Here is a 22191-nt window from a genome sequence, read left to right on the forward strand (position 1 = left end):
TGTTTCAGTCGACGGCCTCTTAAGACTACTTTTTACATTTTTTGCCCTACATTGTACTTTTCAGGTACGATTTATGATTTTATAGTCTATTGTTACACGAAGATTTGACACGAATATGTTTGAAAAAAATTAAATTAAACACACTCGTGAAAACAGTAGCTTCTCAGCAGCTTCGCACCGAATCCAGCTAATAAGTTCTGTCAGAAAATAGATAGTCAGCCGGACTAAATGCATAATAATTGATTTAACTAATAATTTAGTTGGCCCATCTATTTACATAGTCACCTATTCCAGTTAAAAATGTATTGTGTCCCTATATTAATTTAATAATTTAGTTGGCCCATCTATGTATATTTTTTGTCTGTGTAGGATAACAGCTATATTTTTTTTTATAACATATTACATTAGATAATGTTTTTTTTTTTTTACTATGTAAACTCTCGCTTATAATTTTTACTATAGGTATGTATTTGAAGTAGCTTTTTCTAGCTTTTCCATTTCTACCTTTATTTGTTCATTCCTAGATCCGCCCTGGCACCACTGGTAATTATTTTTATGTTATTGTGATAACATGTTAAATGGTGATAAAATCATTAATGAGGTCATGTCGTGACTCATTTCAGTGCAAAACAGACAACAAGGCAAAGCAGGAATACAATATTATTATTATATGCACAACAAAAGGGTCAAACGAATCACGAAAAGACTTTAAACAGAAATTAGATAAGTACGGGTCGTTTTTTAATTTATAATTATTAGTACTATTATTATATTATAACTACTAAATAATGATGATTAGTTTAACGGTAGTGTGGTTCAATCATACAGCTAATGAGGTGTAGATAACATCTATAAACGGATGTAACATTACACGTTTAATAGTTTCTTAAGTAGTGTAATTAATTAAGTCGTATTAAGTTATAGTAAATAATCTAGAAATAAGAGTGTACACATACATACCGAGTGTTCGTTTTTTTTTTTTTGTTACTTATATATTATTCCATCTCAAAGTTAGTGTTAAAAAAAAAAAAAAAAAATGGAAATCACTACAAAAGACTTGCATATTGTGCCGCTCAATGAATTAAGTAATTTTGTTTTGTTTATGATAGTTTTATTTGTTTCGTAGAAATATTTTGTATTTTCAACACATTTCCATAGTTATAGTTGTCGTCGTATTACACTGCGGCACCTACTACGGCTATTAATTTCAAAAACGATTCTGTGAACAAAAAAATTACAAATTATATTTCTGAACGCCCTTTTTTTTTTTTTATTGAATATAATTGTTTTTATAATAAATTTCTACTTGAAAAATATTACCGCTACAAACAATCCGAAGCTTTCCGAACTAGTGTCAAACTAAATGTATCAATTGATTATTCGAAAAACTACCGTTGACCATTATTGTCTGACCATTGATCTTCTATTTTAAATTCTAATTCTAATGTTGGGTTGCACTAGACGTGTATACAACATTTAATGGACCAGTTGTTGGTCAAAATAATAGATTAAAAATTCAATAATTTCAATTGTTAAACAGTTGGTTATAATTGTTTTTTTTATTCTACAGGTACCGAAGATCAGTTGTTAGTAGAAGCAAGCGTATCGGCTAGAGAAAAAGCGTATTGCCCTTACAGTAAATTCAAAGTCGGAGCGGCATTGAGATGCGATGACGGCACTATATTTACTGGATGTAACGTCGAAAATGTATCGTACGGCTTGGGAATATGTGCAGAACGCACGGCCATGGTGAAAGCCGTGAGTGAAGGAAAACAATCGTTCACCTCGATTGTCGTGTCCGGTGTGAACAATAACCATTTCGTGCCGCCGTGCGGCGGATGTCGACAGTTCTTAAGCGAATTTGTCACGCCCGAATCTGACATAACAGTTTTATTGTATCAACCAGAAGGCCCGAATGTGTTTGTGACTAGTGTCAATGAATTGCTTCCTTTCCAATTCTGTTTTCAATAATACTGCTAATATTTGAAATCGGTTAGATTTGTATTAAAAAAATTGACAACGACATAATTGACTAATAAATTGATTTTAACAAAATATGTGCACAATTTATATACAATAGTTTTTACTGGATTATGTGATTTTTTTTAATGTTTTGTTTACTTTTTATAAATTACGACTGAATTAACTACAGCTTATTTTTGCTTTCGATATTTGTTTTTCTTGTCAATAAACTTACAAGTCTTCTAATTTTGTGTTAATTTTTAAATATACTTATGAAGGGTGTCATAACTGTCTCAACTTCACCCATGGCTATTCTCAGCCGGTTTTACACTTAACATTTAAGCATAGCATTATGTCGACGAGTTCACCAAGTCTTGGGTATTTTTTAGTAGCGTTAAACTATACTTAGTTTTCAACTCGATTGGCAAGAACGGCAATATTAAAATTTCAACTCTGGTATAAAATTCGTTTTAATTAATTTTATTTTAAAACTGACTTGTAAATTGTTTTGTCGTTATTAAAAATAAAAAAAATAATTCAAGTATTAACTTTAAAAGTGTACAGCTGAAATGTCAAGTGTTTTGAAGTAGCGGTGGACTTTTTGCGATTACAGTGCACGCAGTGACAAATTAAATGCGACGCATATTTTATTCTGATGTAGTACATGTGGCCACACTGTATACGCCGAGTGGGCAACAACAGCAGCTGACGTTATCAGTGTTTACAAAACGGTGGCGGCCATTTGTTTTTGCGGTTATCACAAATTGCCGACGTACCTGCTGTCTCTGGTTAGACTTCCGGTCGGATTGTATTATTATACATTATTTTTTTTTCTATAGTCGATAAAACACTAATCTAGTCGCTGGTGAGCTCGCGCAAGTGATAACTCGGGTAGACGGTAACGAGTGGAAAAAAAAAAAAGAAAACATAGCAATGGAAACGGATAGTAAATGAATACACTATTGTTACCACTATTGTAGTATTATCAAAAAATTATGGCGATCGTCGATTGATGAACCGTCGTCGGTCGTAGTCGGCAATTTCCGTACGTGGGTATGTCGTGTGTTTTTATTTTGAAAAATTAAAAAAATAATAATAACACAACGTCGAACGATAAGAAAAATCGGTTTTTTTTGATAAATAAAATATAATACATAGTATGTCGGTGACCGAAGACGGACGACGCGCTCAGCCGTCGTTGTCGGGTTACTCGGAAGACGATCAACAACAACAACAACAACTCGGACTTCAACAACAACAGCAACTGCAGCAGCAGCAGGTGGCGGCGACGGCGGACGATCGCCGGCCGCTGCAGCCGCACCGTCATTCGGAAAATGTCGCCGACCAGACGGACATGGCCGAGACCGACACGAGGGCCGCCGACGGCGACGTCGCCGCCGTGAAAGAAAGCCCGGCCGACGACGAAGCGGACGGGTCGGTCGTCTCCGTGTCCGCCGCTGCCGCGTACACGACCGCCGCCGAACATGCGGCCGCCTCCGCCGCCGTCGCCTCCACGTCCCAAGTGCAAGTGTCCTCCATACCGGTTGGCCAGCTCATTAACGTGTCGGCCGCGGGCACGTTCAACGTGATATCGGCCGAGTCGCTGCAGGTAACTACTAACGTGTCTCAACGCCCGGCCGCCGCGTTCAACAAAGTGGCCAAAAGTATGTTGAAGTTTTCTCAACAACCACTGACAGGGTGGTCAGAATTTCATGTTAACACCAAAAAACGGGTTCACCCATTTGGAAATTTTCAAAATTACAATTTTCGGTTGTCTAGTTCACCCCTCCCCCCCCTCAAAATATAAATATAAACAGCAAAAAAAAAAAAAGGAAAACGCTAGCCCTAGTCGGTGTCGTCGCGTAGACTCATTTAAAATAATAATAATATATCATAATATGGCATTTGTTTAGCGGGTGACCTACCTGGTTTTTGTTCAATTTCAGGTATATGTAAAAACAAAAAACGTATTACAAGTATCGATGAGTGTCGTTTTATAGTATATGACGTGTTTACTGTTTCCTTATCGGCCGATCCGTAAACCGTTGTAGATGTATTGTGTTCAACAATTGAATGCATGCGGCCAGTGTTGAAAATTAATCATTTATCTAAGATTTGCTTGGCTGAAGAAATAAGTGACAATTTACTTGATTCATATTTTGTATTTTCTTGATAAGCTTTGAATCGACTTTCTATCATTCTCTTATAGTAAAAAATTTTTTTGAATATGAACCTTTTATAAGATGTAACACACACTGAGACTTTTTTCAAATTCAAATAATTATGCCGCATTGTTATGAAATCTGTAAGTTATCTTATAATAAAGCTTAGACAGATGTCTAACTTCACACTATTGGTGTGTAGCATTTGGGTGTTTTTTCTATTCACAACAAGCTGTTATCAACGTAACATTTTTTTCATTTCAATTACCATGGACCTGGGCGGCTGGGCCAGGTCTAACTTTGCCTTTTATTAAATTCACCGATTTATTGTCGTCATCTGTTCCCCGTGTTTAATTGAGAAACCATATTTTCAACTTTATTTCAGCTCTCCGAGTCGGGAGACTTCAAGCCTCTCTTGTGTGTAGACAACAGCTATTTAAACTGTAATTCTCGGACACAAGCAGACAGCGATACTTGGCGTACAGTTGTTCGAGCCGAGGTAAATAATTCAAATAGTATACTATCCATCAGTCGTACACCACTGTCGTCTAACGAATTGTTTTTACAACATTTGTCACAGGACGGTACTCTTAAGACTGCTCATATTGTCATTAGACAAGACAGTTCCACTAGCAATAACGTTCACGAGGAAGACGCCGAACAAAATGTGTCTTCTCCACTTAGAACGGTTCCATGTTATTCGTACACCGAAGCTGCCAGATTACCAGTATTACCTATTCGATGCAAAGTAATTAAAACCGAAATATTATATTCAACCGATAAAGCCGTTAATTATGTAAAAATTGTGTTATTCTTAGACGACCAATGCCGAGTTGCATAAGAAGAAATTCGGTTCCGGTTGTCGTGGCAAATGCATCAGGTACACAAACCAGTGGTATACACCAAGCGAATTCGAAGCGTTGTGCGGTCGAGCGTCCAGCAAGGATTGGAAAAGAAGTATTAGATTCGGCGGCCGCAGTTTGCAAACACTTATTTACGACGGCGTCTTGTTACCACACGCCATGAGCTGTACGTGTGCAGCGTGCTGTGACGACGAATCTGCGGTAAATGACTAGACTAGAGATTTCAAGGTATAATATAATGATTATATTACTAATTTATTTGTATGATATTTCAACACAAACCAGACCGGTCCAGTTCGACTGTTCACACCGTACAAAAGAATACGCAGTAAAAAAGCGTCCGGTGGCGGCTGCAATTCTAAAAAGAAAAAGCTCGACGACGGCACGTGCTTGAGTAACGACGAAGACAGTTGCGACAGCAGTCCTGGTGTTTCGCTGGACAACGGGGACATTGGCAAAGAGGACGATCATTCGAGCATGCTAATTCACGCTGCCGACGTACCCCAGATGGACATCGTGCAGCCGAACGATTCGTTTGAAGACATTTTTAAAAAACTAGAAAACGTAAGTCTTTTTTTTTTTTGGCGTGACGGCAAATTTCAGTAACGTAATGTGACAATGTATATTATGTTTTGCTGCAGATGTCGTCGAGAATGATGAAGATGGTCAATCATTTTCATAATTCCATGCGAGTGGCCAAGTACAAATGGAATACGGAAAAACAACAGTTGTTGGACGAACTCAAAAGAGCCAAAGACAACTGTATAGACAACAGGAATGATTTCGACGTGGAAACAATTTCTAGCGTAACGGCCGGCCTTCAACCGAGTAGCGACGACTTGCCGGACGTTAAAAAAGTAACTCACCACCTGGTATATACCACCACCGTTTATCGTTATTCAATATTTCCATATTATCGTTGCAGTGCGCCAATTGTAACAGAGACGCGTTTGCCGAGTGTTCGCTTTGTCGCCGCACGCCGTACTGTTCTACGTTTTGCCAAAGCAAAGACTGGAACAATCACCAAGTGGAATGCGACAGTTCGCAAGGAAGCATAATGCTCATCGTACAAACCCAAGAATGAATAACATATAGCTTGTGCGTGGCCGTTGTGTTCGTAAACACAATTTATTCCTAATTATTTGTTTCTCGATTCTCATAATATTATAACCTCTTTTTCTTTGTTGAATATTTGTATGAAAATAATTGTTAAAACCGACCAAGTCTGCATTGTAACGTCGATCGTTGTCTTCTTCTTTTATTTATTTATTATTATTATTATTATTATTAAGTTAAAATTACTCATTGTTTATTGTTTTAATATCGCGCCGCTTTGGACGTGTAACGTATGAAACATCATTTTACCGATTAATCGTTTCATTTTTTAAACCAATCACAATTTTTAATTTTCAGATTGAAAATTTAACGATAAGATATCGTAGTCGGATAAATTTTATTCGTTTATCATGTTCAATCGAGTCGATACTATTCTGGTAATTTTAAACTATTTTTAATGTATAAAAGAACTGTCTGTACATTTTAATACACAATTTGCAGTGTTGAGATGACGATAAATATTGTAAAAACAAAATAACAATAAACTATGGTAATAAAAACATTTTGTTTGGACATTTTTCAACACCTATTTTCATAATACGAGTACGACCGATGGACATTTTTATTACATTCTAAAACAAACTTTAAATACTTCATTTTAATTGTAAACTATTAAGTTTATATTAAAGATTGAAGTTTAGCTGGCCTACCGTAGCTGTGTCGGTAGCGTTATCTTTGTGTACACTTATGGACGTTGGACAGGCAACAATGTCGACAAGAATGTGTTGCACAAGACGACTTCACACACATAGTACGGCGGCGTTCACAGAGTTTCGAGTAAAGTGAGACGAAACGCGTTCGGCTAATAGTTGTTTTCATCAATTCGTCCAGCCGGTACAACGTACGAATGCTAACGCATCGATTAAACCTTAAAGGCAATTACAACTTAGAGAGAAAAAAAAAAGAAAGAAAAAGGGATATCGTAAACATAAAAAGTAAATTTGGGTTTATAATAAATATAGAAGATGAAATAATAATAAAATGATTTCGAAGCAGCTCTAGTATTTTTTTTTTTTTTTTTTATGATATTCAATTGATATAATATATAAGAATAATAATTAATAATAAATGTATTAATAATAAATGTTTGGCAAATTTTTTATTTTCTTGAATCGTAAACAATTCATTTAATTAACATTAAAATATTGCGCGGAATTTTTGTTAGGGTTATCATAATCTGTAAAAATAAGTAGACAAAAATGTCATTTAAAATTTTCAAATAATGTCAACTAACATAAAACAATATTTTATAAATATCTAAATAAATATAAATGAATTAAAAAAATTTTTTTTTTATATATACATATTTATATATATATATAAATAAATAAATAAATAATATATATATATATATATGTATATAAATAATATAATATATGTATGTTCTGCTACTAACCAATGTTGAAACAAAAGTGTATGCCAATTACTATTTATTTATTATTATTTTTTTTTTGCGCAAGTATCACATGTAGGATGTAGGTAGAAGCACATTTCATATGAGGTTGTTGAACAACCATAGATTGGAGTCGAACGCTTGTCTCATGTTGAAACCCGGAGGAGGCGGCGGCGTCGTGAACAGGTTACAGTGAGGCGCCGCTGTGACTATCGCCGGGTCGATTGACGACCAATCCAAATCTGAAGTACACCACCACACACGTTGTTGTATTATTATATTATATATTAACATACGATAACGATAATAATTCTCCGTTTACTCACTGTGTGAAGACGACTGACGTATCTGTTGTTGTAATCCAAATTGATTATTTTGTGGCAATTTACTAGTGTTACCTGATAATAAATAAAAAGAGTAACGTACAATATACAGTCGAATAAATAAACTAAATTAATTATTCAAATGAAATACTAAAAAAAAAACACCACCTCATATCGTTATAAAATAGAAAAACTTTAGCGGTATTTCGGCCTTAGTGTTTACGCCTAGGCTCTCGTTATTTGTCGTGGCAAAGGTTATTTTTAAATAATAATAATAATGATAATGTTATGCTTTAGTCAACAAGAAAACATGATTGCAACGATTGTTAACAGTTTTAATATGTTAAAACATGTACTAGAAAAATAAACATCATTACCTGTGTTTCGAGGAATACTGATACCATAGGAATTTACTTGATTTGGAGCCGAAGAAAATCCAGGTGGCGGTAAACATGTTCGAGTGGGAGCTGTATTGTTTATGTGAAGATTGTCCATTAATTTCGTGCAATAAGGGAAACTTTAAATAATAAAACACAAACATATTAATATAAAAAAAAAAATATATTAGATAGTCAAAAATTAAAGGGGGGAATAACCCAGAAAGAAATATACTAATAGTATTATAATATATATTTTATTGTATAAAAATATATATTACTACAATTTTTTAAAACATATATGTTACGACCCCGAGCACACCCCTTTTGTTTTAATATTACGCAAGCCCGATAGCAAACAAGAACAAACGCATTCAACGTAAAACCAGTTAATGATTGATTTATGTTATTATCGTAGCAAATATATTAACTCCAGGCTTTTCCCCCCGGGCCGGGGGGTTGTTTAAGAGGATTTTTTTTTACTTACCCGGAATTTTGAAGCCTAGATTCGTACATATTAAGATGATTTTGCTGCTCCATATATTCCGATAGAGCTCGCTGTGTGGCCGACACTGAATCGAATATATCATCATCTGTTGGTAAATTTAACTGCAACAGAATAACACACAGTACGTGAAATACTACGACTGTAATAATAACCATCGTCATATTGTCGCAAACGGATCAATTAAAAATATCACAAACGTACCATTGTTCTATTTATGTCCGAGGACTGATTATACGTATTATTTCGAGAACTATTACTATTATTTGAAAAACCGAACGCCGCTTGCCAATCTTCGGACGTCTGCACTTGAGGTAACACGTCAGGAATTGGCGGTAAAATTGCACTAACCGGCGGACTCCAATCAGGTTCACTGTTAACTACTGGACAAAAATTCACATAATATACAATATAATCTATCTGGTAGGCATGCAAATTCTCTATCGAACCGATTCTAAGTAAAATACGTACCAGGGCTGACTTTGCCGTTTGTTAATTTAGAGAAATTAGAAGAGAAGAATGAATTATTGTTGTCTTGTTCAAATATCGAAGGTGGTTTTTGGGAATTTTCAAATAGAGTTTCTAAAAAAAAAAATACAATTTGTTTACGTTGTAATTTAAATTGCAATATTCACCGACGCCAGTGTGTTTAACACAGTTAGAGCGAGTAGGTCGTTAACCGTCGGCGATTAAAAGCAAAATGTTTATCGTGCACTGCTTAAATTCATGACGTGTACTCACCACTTTGGGTATCGTTTTCCAATTGGTTATTACCACCAGCTGGTTCGGTATTCCATATTTCTTTTATTAAATTTCTTTTGTTTTCCGTACATTCTCCTTCTAACGTGCTTAACTGTTCTTCCTCAGCCGAGGGTATCGAACTAGGAGTTTTCACTTTACCTTTCCTAAATAACATTTATAATACTGTTAATAAACAAATACAAAAATAGTTCTTTTAAAATGTTTGCGTCGTACGTACCTATTTTCAGGGGAACTAGATTTCTTTTTGTTTTTGTGTCCATTGATTTTGGTACTCTGAGATTCTCCTTTATCTAAATTTTTTTCCGTGTGATTCGATAATGTAATTTCTACTTCATATAATCTGTCGTCTTCAACTAAAAATATAATTTTGCAGTTTTAGGTATTTTCTAAAAACAACATGTGGTATAAGAATTTCAAACAATTTGCTTAATAGTAAAATGTTTACCAAGTCCGACCGATTTGAAAATTAAAAAATAATATTATTTTTTAACTATTAAACGGGTTTTCATTATTAAATAATTGATCTATCATAATACATTCTCGGACAACAAATTTTACTTGATTTTATTATTTGAAAAAAAAAAAAATCCCACCGATAAATATATATATATATATTTTTTTAAATTTTACCTGGAGAATGATTTCTTGAAGTACCGTTATTGAGAGAAGGCCATGATTCTTTATTGTTTTGGGTTAAATTTTCAATAACACTATTGTTGACCGTCGAATTTTGAATCGGAGGCGAATTATCTGGTCTTCTAATATTGTATAAATACAAAAAAAAAAAAAAATGACAATCAAGAGATAAAAATATATTTGTTTATCGAATATTGTCGTCGAACTAATTGATTACCTTAACACCACATTGTATTGCTCATATAATTTTTTTTCATATTCCTGGTGTTTACCCTGCTGCATTTCGTCTTTTGTAAAACTGGCTTCTGGTTCTCCTGTTGGGGAAAAAAAAATAAAAAAATACATATAATATATTAAGATCGTCGTCTCCAATTAAGAGATTCGCAATACGATTGAGAATTAAATAAACAAATTTTACCCATTTCGTGTAGATACATGCAATCTGTTTTTGGACAAGGTTGATTTTTCATAAAATTTGAACAATATTTCGTTGTACCCAAAGACGCTTTTAATACTCTATTATCTATTATGACATTGTTGACAGCTAAAATGGCCCTAAGCGCGTCTTCACACCTCGAGTACGTTACATAAGCACTTGCACTTGGACCCTTAAAATACAATAGCAATTAAAAATGGATTTCTGTAAATAAGAAATCATAATTACGCCATTAATGCAATGTAAAACAAACATTTATTTGCTCTGAAAATGTTTACGATACTTTTGTTTTTGGAAAACATGGAAATTTAAACGATAATAGACCTAAGTATTGAATAACATTTTTTTTTTTTTTTTTAGAATAATATATTTGTAGATTTGAACTGTCAATAACATGTTTTGATGTTACTATTGTTGGAAGTCATTAATGTTTGAAATTGCGAGAGGTTCCACTAACCCCTAAGGCGCAGTAATAATATGTAATATTATTTTATTTGTACACAACACTCGTCAACAACGCTTTCTATTCTATTACAAATTTCAATATTGCTTCACCCCAAGTATAACGGATTTCCTGAGGATTATTTTTAGCAGACGACGATAATTTGATTAGACTACATTTTGAATTTCCAAATCATTTTTGTACAACAACAAATGAACAGCATAGTAACGAGCACGGAAAGTGTAATTAATAACACAATGTTAGACAACAAACGAAGAAAGATTGAAAATGTAGACACATTAAAATATCTCATAACGAATCTTAGTAGAATAAAATAAAAAGGAAAAAACACAACATTCAAAGTCAATGTTATTTTCCAAGAGAACCAAAATAAGGTTTTTTATTTAGCGTTGGCAACAGTAACGCTAACTCATAGTTAGAAAATATGACATTTTTCAAAGGAAACGGAGTAGACTTTTGACCTTTGAAAACTAAGGAAAACAAGTGCTACTATTAATGAAAGGAAGCAAATTGTGTATCAAATAGTGATCATATAAGGACATGTCTTATAAGTTGTACATTAATAGTTATAATCTTTCAACGCATTTTCCACCTTATCGTCTTTTCCATACGACTCTTAAATAAAATATAATAGTTAGGTTTGACTTATAACAATTTGTTCATTGTCAAATGACTTACTTGTGTGCCAATATAAGATGTACTTTGATTTATTACAACTTTCAATATCTTTCCAAATTTACCAAAATAATCGTGTTTCTTGAGCGTCTGAAAAACAATAAATATACATTATTTATCTATGTAAATAAATGTTTAATTATAACTTATAGTAAGAAAATACACTTGTAAAATTGGCTATTTTAAAGGGAAAACAATTTACCTATATTGTTTCACAAGAAGGACTTACTTAAAAAAATTAGCCATATAATTTAAAGTAGAAACCATAAGAAAAAAAAGTACCTATACTCTGGACACTTTAAGAAGGAACCTCGTCGAGTCGGCGGCGACCGATTTTCACCCCACAACATTGTCATACAGATACGACTTTGGCGGCGATTAACGAGTTTTGGTCCGCTGCGCAGGTACCTTCATAAAGTGTCCGGAGTATAATGGTAATTTAAAAAATGTAATAATAAAATTGTCATGAACTGTTGACACTTCCAAGGCAAACGGGTCAAACGATATGAATGCAATTTTTCAAGAAAAGCAAAACAAAGTAAAAATGTCTTTTACGCTCTTTTGCCTTGAGATTATGGATATTATTCTATAATCAAGCTATTATTACGTTAAATTTTAAATGTTAAAATTAAATATTAAATTTAATAAAAATATTAATATTTTACTTCAGCCTCTGATATCCGATTGGGCAGTCCAACGACAAAAACCAAATTCTTCTGTAATACACGAATGTTGTTTAGTACTTTCCTATCTTCGGTGATCTTATTTTTTTTCTGCTGGTGTTTATGCCGTTTCTCCGCTTTCATTTTGGCTACTTCTTCTCGGCTGAGTGGTTTGAAATCGGCCGGGTCTTCGGGATATGGCTTTCGGCACGCCGGACACAGGCCGTTTTCGTCGGTTCGAATACGATGCCAACAAAACCGACATATTTGGTAACCACAGGTGCACGGAAAAAAGTTCAGGTCGTCCACCTCGAACGCCTCCATACACAGCGGACATTCGGGCTGATCGTCACAACTATGATTCAGTACAGACATGGCTGACCTGCAAGCAAAGCGTACAGAGATGAGCCGACCGCAACCGAGTAGACCGATGGCTGCGTGTGATAACGTGCAAAACAATGTAAATAATTTTTAATCGTACAAATCTTCGGAGTTTTGGGGGACGGCAATGTTGAAAGGCGAAGCAGCTATCCTCGTCCTCCGAGTAGTAGAAGTTAACCTTATGTATTAGTGTGTGTGTGTGTGTGTACTTACCTTAAGAATAAATTGTTTTCTATGCGAGTGTCTAATGAAATGATAATTTTTTTTTTTTTATTAGTCTTGCTTTCGAAAACGCACAGTATGCTACGGTGTTGTTTGTGATGCAAACGGAAGGGTTTCGACGGAGCTATCTGAGAATTTACGATTGCGGCCCAGGTAAAATAAAATTTTTAGCTAAACTTTCGACACAGGTTTATTAATGCTATTACGCACACAAATCAACATTCGACAATCACTCGGAAAATTTTTTGTGTATTGTTGCGCAGGCAGCTGTTTACAGTGCAGTGGGTGGGAGAGAGGTGGACTGCAGCTAATAGTGTTATTGATAATCCGATCTCGAACCTCTTTGACATTTGTGCGGCAAAGCGCGGGAAATTTGAATTGCGCCACGACCGTCAACGATATATTTTTCATTGTTACTATATGGCTGGCGTACCTGACAACATCGCCGTTTGCAATAAGTCCAGCGTTTACTGTCGTTTGACCGAAAATCGTTTAAAATATATTAATATACACAACACGGTGATATTATTGTAAAATCGATAATTGCCGACACGAACGAGAACCAATATTGTGGCACAACGTCACCGCAAAAAATGTTTGGATCCCCTGGCGGTAAAATTGGGAAACGAAATTTTTTTTTCACGTTTATTGTAGGTAAGTGGCAGTTGTCGCGGCCTTTGGGTGAACTTGAAATAAACGGATATATTTTTCTATTTATATAGTTTTACATAATAATGTCATGCACACGGGACGACGTGTAAAAATAAGCCACAAAAAAAACCATAGAGATATCGTTAGCCATTTTTTTTTTGGGGGGGGGGGCACTGCGTTTTTAACACAATATTATCCGTTATTGGTTACATTATAAGAGTGGATTTTATAACAAAATATGCACTTTCCACGTGCATTCAACTATCTTGCTAACAGACGACGTTGAATATTTCAAATATGTAGCTCTTTACAGAGTATAATAATAATATTTTAAAGTATCGACGGGTCAAGTTCATTGACATGGAGTGAATGTCCGCCGATGGCAATTACTGTGTGTAAGTATAACCTGTCAGTTGATAGATGGCGCTGCACTGTACTTAATTGCAAATAAAAAAACGCTACGTGTTGGCTACACTAATGCAATATGGACTTCTTGGAATGCCTCTACTTATATTTCAATATGCAATCATAATAATAAAAATAATAGGCGGTATCGAAAAAATGCATTTGGAGCAAATTTGTGTGCCTCCCATTTTCAAACGGTAATATCCGCGCGGGCTTTTCAAATCGCCTGTTTAAAATGTAAAAAAAAAAAATTAAAAAATGATGCCAAAAAAAAAATGTAAATATTATAAAATTACACAAATCTATTGTTGTTTGTAATTTATCGAATTTTTACGACTTGAAAGGAGTTGTATTTCACTACAAATCGGATTTAGTTATTGTATTGTGATAACCGTGGTATGTATTATACACAAATATTATGTTCTCTATGGCGTTTTCGAGGTTTTTGAGGTTTTATTTATTTTTACAATATTGAAAATTGCAACGATTGAGTATATTATAAATCATTGTTGTCATGGTAATATTCTAATGTTTTTAGCGAAAATTCGTTAAGAATTATTTATTTTTTTGTTTATAGTTAGATTTAGAAGTATTTATAGAGTTTTCGCATTGAAACGTTGGTCGTGATTAAGGTTGTCTGTTCAAGTCAACCAGCTGTTTTGTTTCCAGGATTAATTCCAGGATGTTCCAGGATCGTACTGGAGTGCTGAATAGGTAGGTATAAATTATACGAATTTTGAGTATGGTTTTAAAACGCTAGATTCTCATTCCTGCAGAAAATATAAATGTTTAATGTTAAATAATTTTTTTGAAACAAAAATACCTAACGAAGAAATTCTACCGTGTTTAATGGACTTTTGAAAATTTAATTTCTTAAAGCAACAATGCCCAAGAGTTTGAATAAGAACAACTCTTAGCGTTACACAATGCGACCAAGTTAATGATCTGTATTTAAGTTCAAAACAATTTTATCGATCAAGTTACAAATGTTAAAATTCAGTGCTAAAACATCATTGAAAACATGTTTGACACAACGCATTTTAAAAATAATTAAATTTGTTTGCAGTTCCCAAATATATAGGTATTTTTGGAATAAGCCTTGATTCTTTTGGCTGTTAGAGTAAGTTCAAAGTTGGCAATCGATTTTAAAGTTTATTGCGGATAATGATAGAATTCGGAAATCTGATTAAACATACATTTTGTACGTGCACGATATAAATTATATGGATTTTTGTGTTTAAATAATTAAAATCAACCACTTTCAATCGCCAACGACCATACCACGTTGAATACACCAGTTCTCGTCCGATCACTGAAGTTAAGCAACGTCGGGCGTAGTTAGTACTTGGATGGGTGACCGCTTGGGAACACTACGTGCCGTTGGCATTTTTTTTTCAAATATTTTTGTTTTCAACACACTTTAATTAATGTCGGAAGAAGTATTTTTTTTTTTTGCTCTGTAGGAAAAAAAATGTGCACTCCCATAGATATGAGGATATGCTACATTTTTGTTAAGGGAAAAATATTATATGAAAAGGGCCCAAACAAATACACACACAAAATGTATACTACCTATTTTATTATTTTTAACAGGCACACATCAAATTTCATAATTTTAATAAATTCTTCCAATTTCTAAAATGTTTATAGACTCGATAAAAATGTTCAAAGTACAATATAATAATATGTTCTCGACTTCTCTACTGTTTTTGTTTAACACTTTTTTTTTTTTAGTAAACAAATTTATATCATGTATTTTCAAAACTATTGTCATGTGTTTAAGTTGTAGCAGCTCAAAATTAAACACCAGATAACGACCAGTCATTTTGATAAAATATGTTAATTTCTAAAATTATATCACATGTCAAGTTTAGTTTGTAAAATTTCAAAATTATTTGCAACGGTAGCTAAGATACAAAATATGTACATGATAAACACATTGTCTTGGTATGTGTTTATCATACAAAATATTTTGAAAAAGACCTTGACAACCAGAGTTATTGGAAAACAATTCAAATTTAAAGCCAGGTAGAGTTGCTTATGTACTCCATTCCACTAAAAATGCTTATAAGTCAATAAGTGTTTGAATTATGTATTATTAATCGAGTTACCACTTGTTGAAATCATTATGTTTTCTACGTTTACAATTTATTTGTGAGTCTAAGCGCACAATTAAAACTGCTATCTATTCATACTTTGTATGGTAATAGTTAAGAGGTCCATTAAAAATACAAATAAAACAACTTTTTATGCTTGTCAAAATACACATCGTTAACCGAAATGTTGTCAATATAAATGTCGTATTATGACTGCAGTGACAGCTTTTAAATCTTAACGTGCATAATTTATGAACACTTAATAATAAACGGAAATATATTATTATGTATGGCTGTTGGATAAATTGGTTTAAACATTCCAAGTGTTTAAATGTCAAGACTTCTGTAAACGTCGCAGTGCTATCGAACGGTTTAATTGTTATTCATTCAAATCTTTTATGCGTCAAGACATTTTTTAACAACCTTACAATTATTACTGTACTTAGCCACGTGGCAGTCAGTTTTATTTTGGGTTCAATTCGATAATATTGTAGTTTTTGCTGTAGTAATCGCAACGTCGTTAAACGCACTTTCTCGACAAGATCAAATATATTTTCATCGAATCTTTATCGACTCTTAAACATGTCATTTTATTATAGAAATAAAATAATTCAAAGAAACGTAGCATCGTCTAATGACGATCAGCAATCGAAATACCAATCATTACAAATGCTTTACGGCAATTATTTTAGCAAATTTTCATCATTCACAAGTATTCATGGCATAGTATATTTGTGCGAGCCTAGAAGGCCACTAATTGAAAGGTAAGTCTAAGAAATTGAACAGTCAATTATCAAATATCTATTTGTCTTTGTCTACATAGTGGTTGTAATTACCGACCTCTATTCAGAGATCCGGATATAGGCTGTAGGGTAGATTAGCTCTAGACAGAGAGAGTTAGAACGAGTATTGTTCGCCAGTGTGGTCTTTAAGGCCGTAAACTAGAAGAAGAAGAAAAAGAAGAAGTCCTACCTCTATACTATACTAGTTATAGTTAAGTATTTACAACGTGTTTATACACAAATAGGAGACAATAATTAATTTGGGCAAACCGCCTTTTTTGGTTTGAACGAGTTGAAACGGTCACAGAAAGACTACCAGAACTAGTATTGTGGAATCTAAATCATTGATTCATTTTAATAATTGCTATTCAACGCAGTCACCGATTTTGGAAATTTATGAACATTTATCGATCAAAATTCAAAGATAACGAGAAGACGAGATGAAACAAATTGAGTTTGTAAATAAATAATGAAACGGATTCGGTATAGAAAAAAGCATAGTTGTCGTTTTTTGGACGTGAAAGGTGTCATAGATATTAACGACCCAATGTGTTTTCTTCAAAGAAAAAGTTATTTTTATATCGGGAAGGGAGATCTATAAGGTATTTGAGAGTTCAAGGATAAAGCTGTATCCTCATTTTATCAACAAATTAAGTATTTTGGTATGTTGCATTCTAATTGAGTTTTAGGATCTAGTTGTGTCTATAAGGTAGTACACTCTACATGAATGTATTTTTCCATTATTTAATTGTACCTACTGTTTCCGTATAGGATTTTTTGGGTCATCATTATATCTTTGGTGGTGTTCACGTGTGGATTACAAATACACCACCTATTGGCTTATTGGATGAAGGGTCGGATGGCAATTAAATTACACTACGACGGGTATAACGTGTCAGATTTTCCATTTCCAGCAATCACGTTCTGCAGTGATCTACAGCTACAACATCTTGACAAGAGAAAAATTGGCGATGATCTGTTCAATAAGTATGGCGATTTTGTTATTTCGAAATCAATGAACCAATTTAATTGTTTTCACAATTCAGACATTTTGAAGATACGGTACAATTATTGTGCAGCCCATACGAAACCAATTATAGCGGATCCATACGGTTTATCAATTCTAAAGTTTGGCAACACGTTTTGTCAGTAAGATACTAATTTTGTCGATGTTATTGTAGCCAGCTGATACAAACTCGTGTATTTATTTAGAATCATGGAGTTATGTGTGACCAACACATTAACAGAGTCTTGTGGCTTCGTGATAAAATTGAATTGCCTTGTAAGTATTTTCAACCTATGATCACGTCGTATGGTCTTTGCTATTCGCTCAACATGATTCCATTTCATCTGTTGTTTAACAATGATTATTTCCATATGTACGTACCTAGTGTTAATCCGTATTGATTCATTGTCAAACAACGAAAATCGTCATGTTAATCATTTAATGTTTAACGCTGAACGTTTCAGGTTATCGTTTTTAGATCATCCGCTGGCACAAATTATTAGAAAAAAGAATCTGAATACTTGGAACCCCGAAGTTGGATTTAAGCCCGATTTGACTCCTTTCGACACGCCTTGGAGAGTGACGGGAGATTCCGTTAACAACAGAGTCAGTTTGCATTTCAAGTTTAAAAGAAACCCAGGAGTTAACTGCCCCATAACGGGAAAGGGATTTGTGGTAAACTAAAATAAAGATTTATCTCTAATTTTAGACAAGTACCTAGTGCCTTAATCCCTTTAGTAATCGATTACGGATTTTAATCCATTTTGCTCATCTCTGCTTACAGACCTTTTTTTTTTTTTATCTGAGGTCAATATGCTTTGACACATATTTCAGTTAATAATGCACAATCCAGCAGACGCGCCGATCAGTTTACAACCTACAGCTTACATCTCTGGTAACCGCAGAGTGGCCGTATCTTCGATCATCAGTATATGGCCAACAGCGCCGACAATTCATGCATGGTCACCAAAGTCTCGGAACTGTTATTTCCAACACGAGAAGCCTTTGAGGTATTTCAAAGTATACACCGAAAACAACTGTGACATCGAATGCAGAATTAATAACACTATAAAGAGATGTGGCTGCAGCGCTTACTATCATCCAAGTAATTCGCGTTATTGTTTTAATTTTGGAACATCAGCTGTTTTGTAGTAAGTAATGCATCCTAGTGGAAAAAATTGGTCGTTCGGTCACAAGTGATATTTTAAAAGCGATATATTTTCCAATGACAAGTCATAAAAAGTGACGGGTCACTTTTTGTCAATTTTATTGTAATTATACCGATATATTAAAAAAACGGGTATTACACAAACTAGCAGATGGGCCTGAGTGCTTTCATTATCAAGCTATAGTTCCTAATAAGAAAGCTAATAAAAAAAAAAAAAAAATTTGTTGATAAATCAAAATAAATACCCAGTTTGATGTGATGTCTAAAGTTGATATGTCCTTTCCTCCTTCAATCGTCATATAGATATATACCAAAATTACAATTTTGATTCAGTTAGTATCATTGTTGTCATAATAAATATAATGATGCTCACGATGTTCATGGAAATAACTAAACAATTAAAATATTGTAGTATCAGTTAAAAACGTTAATTGTGTTTTACCGAAAGTTGGAGAAAATGACAAATCAACTTGTGCCATCCTACCACGGAAATGCTTATATATTTCCTAAACATAAAAATGTATAAATTTTATTTTTGATTAAATATTGCCTATATTCGCCTATTAGTAATTGGCCACTTTTTGGGCTCTTTAAAATAGAATGGAATCCCACGAATGCACTTTAACCAACTACGGATTTCAATAATCTTGTATTCTGTTCGAATTCATCCATTCAATGAGTATTTGAATACAAACCAAATAACTGGCACCCTTTTTGTTTTTCATTTATTAATACTAATTTTCGCTCTATTTAAAAAAAAAAATACAAATCTCTTACATTGTCATTATTTTATTGGTACCTTTTCCGTACACAATTTGCTGCGTAAAAATATGCTGCAAATATTAATATTATACTAAAACATGCAAAAGAACTTTTTTTAATTTGGAATTTCTTAGCTATAATTCGGACCATTTAATAAAAAATGCAAATGCATAAACTCCCGGCTCTATTGATAACTTAAACAAAATTATTACATGATTATCGATTTTTTTATTAATCGTTTATGTAATTATTTCACACCGTGTTGTTGTCATAGAAAATAAAAAATTAACTATCTATTGAAAATGTTGATTTCATGCGACACAGGAGATTATGACATACCGATTTGCGGCAGTGCGAGTTATGCTTGTATGATAAACACACCAGGTAATAATTAAAGTTTAAATATTGTTTTCATTGTAATTATTAGGAGTGTGCGAATAATGATGAATTGAACTGAACAGAATAAAGTGTTTAATTCGGAAAATTAATTGAACAATCTATTTTCGAATCCAATCGAAAATTCGAATTAGTTAAGTAATTATAATTGAAAATATTATTTCGTATAAATCTAATGCATTTTACATTTAGAAAATATATAAAACCAGTAAAAATAGGAAGACAATTTTTTATCCGAACAAATTGAAAACAAATTATTCGAATCAGAAGAATTGGCACAACTCTGCTTGTAGGATTGATTTTTTTTTCAAATATAAATTCGTAAATTTAATTGAATAAATAAGAGTATTTTTGTAATTAAAATGTTCAATCAAATTCGTTGATAAATTATTCGAAATTTAAATAATTGAACACCCTTAGTAGTTATAAAAAAAAATAAAATTACACAGTAATACACATGACAGTATTTATTAGTCCACTTATTAGTTTTCCTCCCACCAATCACTTGGCTGCCAAAATTGTTTGCTGCCTACCCGTGTACGTTAACTGTCTAATTTGTAAGTCTGCTACTTAGTTCGAGTGTCGTTGGAAGGTAAATAATTGCGTTTTTAGGGTACTCGATATTCAACGAAAAGTTCCCGGACAGCATTGAAGACGAATGCGATTGCATGCCGGCCTGTACCGAAGTCAGATACGAATTCAAAGTTGTAGGCATGTTTAAAAATTGGACAAACTCTGATGAAAACGAGTAAGCAGCGTTTGAAATAACTATTATACCGATACGTTGTACTACTAAACGGGCAGTGGAAGTGATCGACATTTTTATATGTTCATTTTTAAGCGAAATGGAATCCTCTAGGCTGTCTTTGCATTTCGAAAAAGAGGCCGTCATAAGTATAGAAAAAACGGCTTTGATATCGTTTAATGAATTATTAAGTGAGCGATGAACACAACGACATTTATGTTTTTTATTTTATATTAGCAATATTTTTTTTAAAAAAACAGTTTAATATTATTTTACAGGTAATACCGGTGGAATATTGGGCTTGTTTCTGGGATGCAGCATTATTAGTATATTTGAAATTATTTACTTTTTCGTTATTAGACTGTTGGTTGATCGATGGAACTCGAAAAAACATCAACGCAACAACAATGATTTTAGCATTAGCCATAAAATTACACATCCCACACAATAGGCATTCTATAGTAGCGTGATAGAAATATAATGTATTGTAGGGGTCTGGCAATAGGCATTTATTTAGTTGTTCTTCAAAATAATAACAGCTTTTATTAAGAAAAAAAAAAATGCAAAATATTTTATGTTATAGAATTTTACGTATAGAATGTTTTCTTGTATAATATTATATAATTATAACAATTTGGAGTTTTTTTTAAATTTATCATAATGATATTTTGGAAATTTGATTTTTTTGTCGATATTTTGTTCATAAATAATATTAATTATAAGATTTTATTTTGTGTGCTTTTAGGAATAACTCTCTAGATAGGAATAATCATAATAGAAAACAAATAGATTTAGTAGTTAGTATACTTTGTTAATATTAATTGATCAGTAGCTTACTTAGAGATGTGAGTATAATATATGATAAAAGGACGAACATAAATTTGAATGTTTATTCCATAAAATATTGTATTGTTGTAATTTTTTTATTTTTACTAGTGGTCGTACAATATAATAGTGGTGTATCATACTTCAAAATCTTGAAGTTTTTTGTGTTTTCCAAGAAACAAACAAACGAATTTCTCTTTTTATTTTTTAACATATTATGTAGCTTGCAGGGGTATAAAAAAGGTCATGGATAGAGGAAGGTGTGGAGGAAGATCATTAGGGTGGTCGACCGAATTTGTGAGGTAATAGCATACGACCACTCATGATTTAAGTTTTAAGATCTTCAAATCCGAATACATAATATGTGAAACCAGTGACGCAGCATATTTTTATAGACTTGTCTTTTGACAATAATTA

General features: G+C 33.2%; 3 protein-coding genes, 2 long non-coding RNA genes and 1 other non-coding gene across 11 annotated transcripts; 4 read left to right on the plus strand and 2 right to left on the minus strand.

The window, feature by feature from the left end:
• The first annotated feature begins 474 nt into the window (after positions 1–474).
• Positions 475–1693, plus strand: LOC126847333 (uncharacterized). The gene is made up of 2 exons (XR_007687050.1): positions 475–727; positions 1571–1693. It is a non-coding gene; the product is annotated as an uncharacterized LOC126847333 (long non-coding RNA).
• On the minus strand, positions 618–3321 carry LOC126847338 (uncharacterized). Its single transcript, XR_007687053.1, has 2 exons — positions 1321–3321; positions 618–1219 (listed from the first exon to the last, which is right to left on the minus strand). It is a non-coding gene; the product is annotated as an uncharacterized LOC126847338 (long non-coding RNA).
• LOC126847322 (deformed epidermal autoregulatory factor 1 homolog) lies at positions 2326–6594 on the plus strand. 2 transcript variants are annotated; one of them, XM_050587464.1, is made up of 8 exons: positions 2326–3015; positions 3121–3571; positions 4510–4623; positions 4705–4872; positions 4943–5188; positions 5273–5551; positions 5629–5844; positions 5913–6594. In XM_050587464.1, exons 2-8 carry the CDS (start codon positions 3122–3124, stop codon positions 6069–6071), a joined length of 1632 nt encoding a protein of 543 aa, XP_050443421.1. In that variant the 5' UTR covers positions 2326–3015; position 3121; the 3' UTR covers positions 6072–6594. The 2 variants fall into 2 exon arrangements, with proteins under 2 accessions (XP_050443421.1, XP_050443414.1); XM_050587457.1 differs by having other exon boundaries at positions 2326–3571.
• Positions 6595–7179: 585 nt separating this feature from the next.
• Positions 7180–13176, minus strand: LOC126834811 (CCR4-NOT transcription complex subunit 4). Of its 3 annotated transcripts, none has more exons than XM_050567009.1 (15): positions 12930–13176; positions 12339–12717; positions 11677–11763; positions 10518–10707; positions 10317–10413; positions 10094–10221; positions 9681–9816; positions 9443–9606; positions 9173–9283; positions 8906–9081; positions 8684–8805; positions 8197–8336; positions 7823–7894; positions 7500–7738; positions 7180–7280 (listed from the first exon to the last, which is right to left on the minus strand). In XM_050567009.1, exons 2-14 carry the CDS (start codon positions 12708–12710, stop codon positions 7596–7598), a joined length of 1938 nt encoding a protein of 645 aa, XP_050422966.1. In that variant the 5' UTR covers positions 12711–12717; positions 12930–13176; the 3' UTR covers positions 7180–7280; positions 7500–7595. The 3 variants fall into 3 exon arrangements, with proteins under 3 accessions (XP_050422966.1, XP_050422949.1, XP_050422957.1); XM_050566992.1 differs by having other exon boundaries at positions 8906–9084; XM_050567000.1 differs by lacking the exon at positions 12930–13176 and adding an exon at positions 12817–12910 and having other exon boundaries at positions 8906–9084.
• Positions 13177–14589: 1413 nt separating this feature from the next.
• Positions 14590–21558, plus strand: LOC126834069 (pickpocket protein 28-like). Of its 3 annotated transcripts, XM_050565709.1 has the most exons (10): positions 14590–14708; positions 17644–17859; positions 17919–18021; positions 18085–18251; positions 18343–18553; positions 18713–18983; positions 20133–20192; positions 20817–20952; positions 21046–21140; positions 21228–21558. In XM_050565709.1, the coding sequence occupies exons 1-10, from the start codon at positions 14677–14679 to the stop codon at positions 21398–21400; spliced, it is 1464 nt and encodes a 487-aa protein (XP_050421666.1). In that variant the 5' UTR covers positions 14590–14676; the 3' UTR covers positions 21401–21558. The 3 variants fall into 3 exon arrangements, with proteins under 3 accessions (XP_050421666.1, XP_050421675.1, XP_050421683.1); XM_050565718.1 differs by lacking the exon at positions 21046–21140 and having other exon boundaries at positions 21228–21260; XM_050565726.1 differs by lacking the exons at positions 17644–17859; positions 17919–18021; positions 18085–18251.
• LOC126836685 (5S ribosomal RNA) lies at positions 15262–15380 on the plus strand. Its single transcript, XR_007685367.1, has one exon. It is a non-coding gene; the product is annotated as a 5S ribosomal RNA (ribosomal RNA).
• Positions 21559–22191: the final 633 nt, after the last annotated feature.

Source organism: Adelges cooleyi, unplaced genomic scaffold, assembly GCF_023614345.1.
Source record: "Adelges cooleyi isolate 19-005CV unplaced genomic scaffold, UGA_ACOO_1.1 ACOO_flye_CR_arks_rails_tigmint_CR_PRNA_1, whole genome shotgun sequence".
Taxonomy (NCBI): Eukaryota; Metazoa; Arthropoda; class Insecta; order Hemiptera; family Adelgidae; genus Adelges; species Adelges cooleyi.